Here is a 943-nt window from a genome sequence, read left to right as displayed (position 1 = left end):
GATAGGACACAAAATTCCACTATCATTGGTCATTAGAAAAATGTGACTCTAAAGCACAAGGAAATACCACTTCACATACACTTAATGGAGTCATGGCAATCCTATGTGCACCAGGACAGAACTGCTCCACAGGGGTTTTCACTGGCTTTTTTTTTTAAATCACCAGGCCTTTCTTCCAAGGTGCCTGTGGTTAGACTTAAGCTTCCAACCCTTCAGTGTATTAGCCATTTCTATCACTCAGGGTCTTTTCACAACCATGAGGTTGGCTGCAATGCAAAAGATGAACAATGACCATTGGGAGTAAAGATGCGGAGAAATCCCTCCGACATTTCTAGTGGGAAGATGACATGGCGCATCTGCAGTGAAGATCAGTTGGTCATTTTTCCAGAGCGCTAAGCATTGGGTTACCATAATCCCCCAGCCACAGGTACACAGGCTCACACAGAGATGTGCACCTGAGTGCTCATAGCATATTTGTCATATCGTCCCAAACTGGAAACGACTCAAATGACCATCAACTGCTCGGCACACTCAGAATGGAGTCTTACTTGGTTTGGAAGTACTGATCACACAGCTCCACAGGTGAGTCTTGACAATGTTCCAACAAGTGAAGGAAGTCAGACACAAGAAGCCACATAGTGTCTGATTCTACCTATATAAAATTGCTAGAACAGGTGAATCCATGGCCACTGAATAATAGATTAGTGGGCTGAAGGAGAGGGTTGGACACGAATGGAGACGGAGTGCTAAAAATGTTCTGGAATTTGATAGTGGTTATGGGGACAACACTTTGTGAACACTCTAAAGACCCCTAGACTGCTTGTTGAAAGGGTGGGTGTTATGCTATGTGGATGACAGTCCCACATGTATCAGTGAAAGCCAAAGGGAAACAATAAAGACAGCTTTTTTTGGACACACAATGTTAGAAATGTCTTTATTATCA

General features: G+C 43.4%; 1 protein-coding gene across 1 annotated transcript in view; it reads right to left on the bottom strand.

The window, feature by feature from the left end:
* Positions 1–237: 237 nt before the first annotated feature.
* Positions 238–943, bottom strand: part of ARPC3 (actin related protein 2/3 complex subunit 3) — a 13307-nt gene continuing 12601 nt past the window's right edge. Inside the window, exon 6 of the mRNA XM_013006404.2 lies at positions 238–266. Coding sequence (XP_012861858.1) covers positions 238–266 — 29 coding nt within the window. The remainder of the gene's footprint in view (positions 267–943) is intronic.

This window comes from Echinops telfairi, unplaced genomic scaffold, assembly GCF_000313985.2.
Source record: "Echinops telfairi isolate 266 unplaced genomic scaffold, ASM31398v2 ScPeMD7_7412;HRSCAF=8450, whole genome shotgun sequence".
NCBI lineage: Eukaryota > Metazoa > Chordata > Mammalia > Afrosoricida > Tenrecidae > Echinops > Echinops telfairi.
Note: the sequence above shows the minus strand (reverse complement) of the source record. Positions and strands in the feature narration are given on the sequence as shown.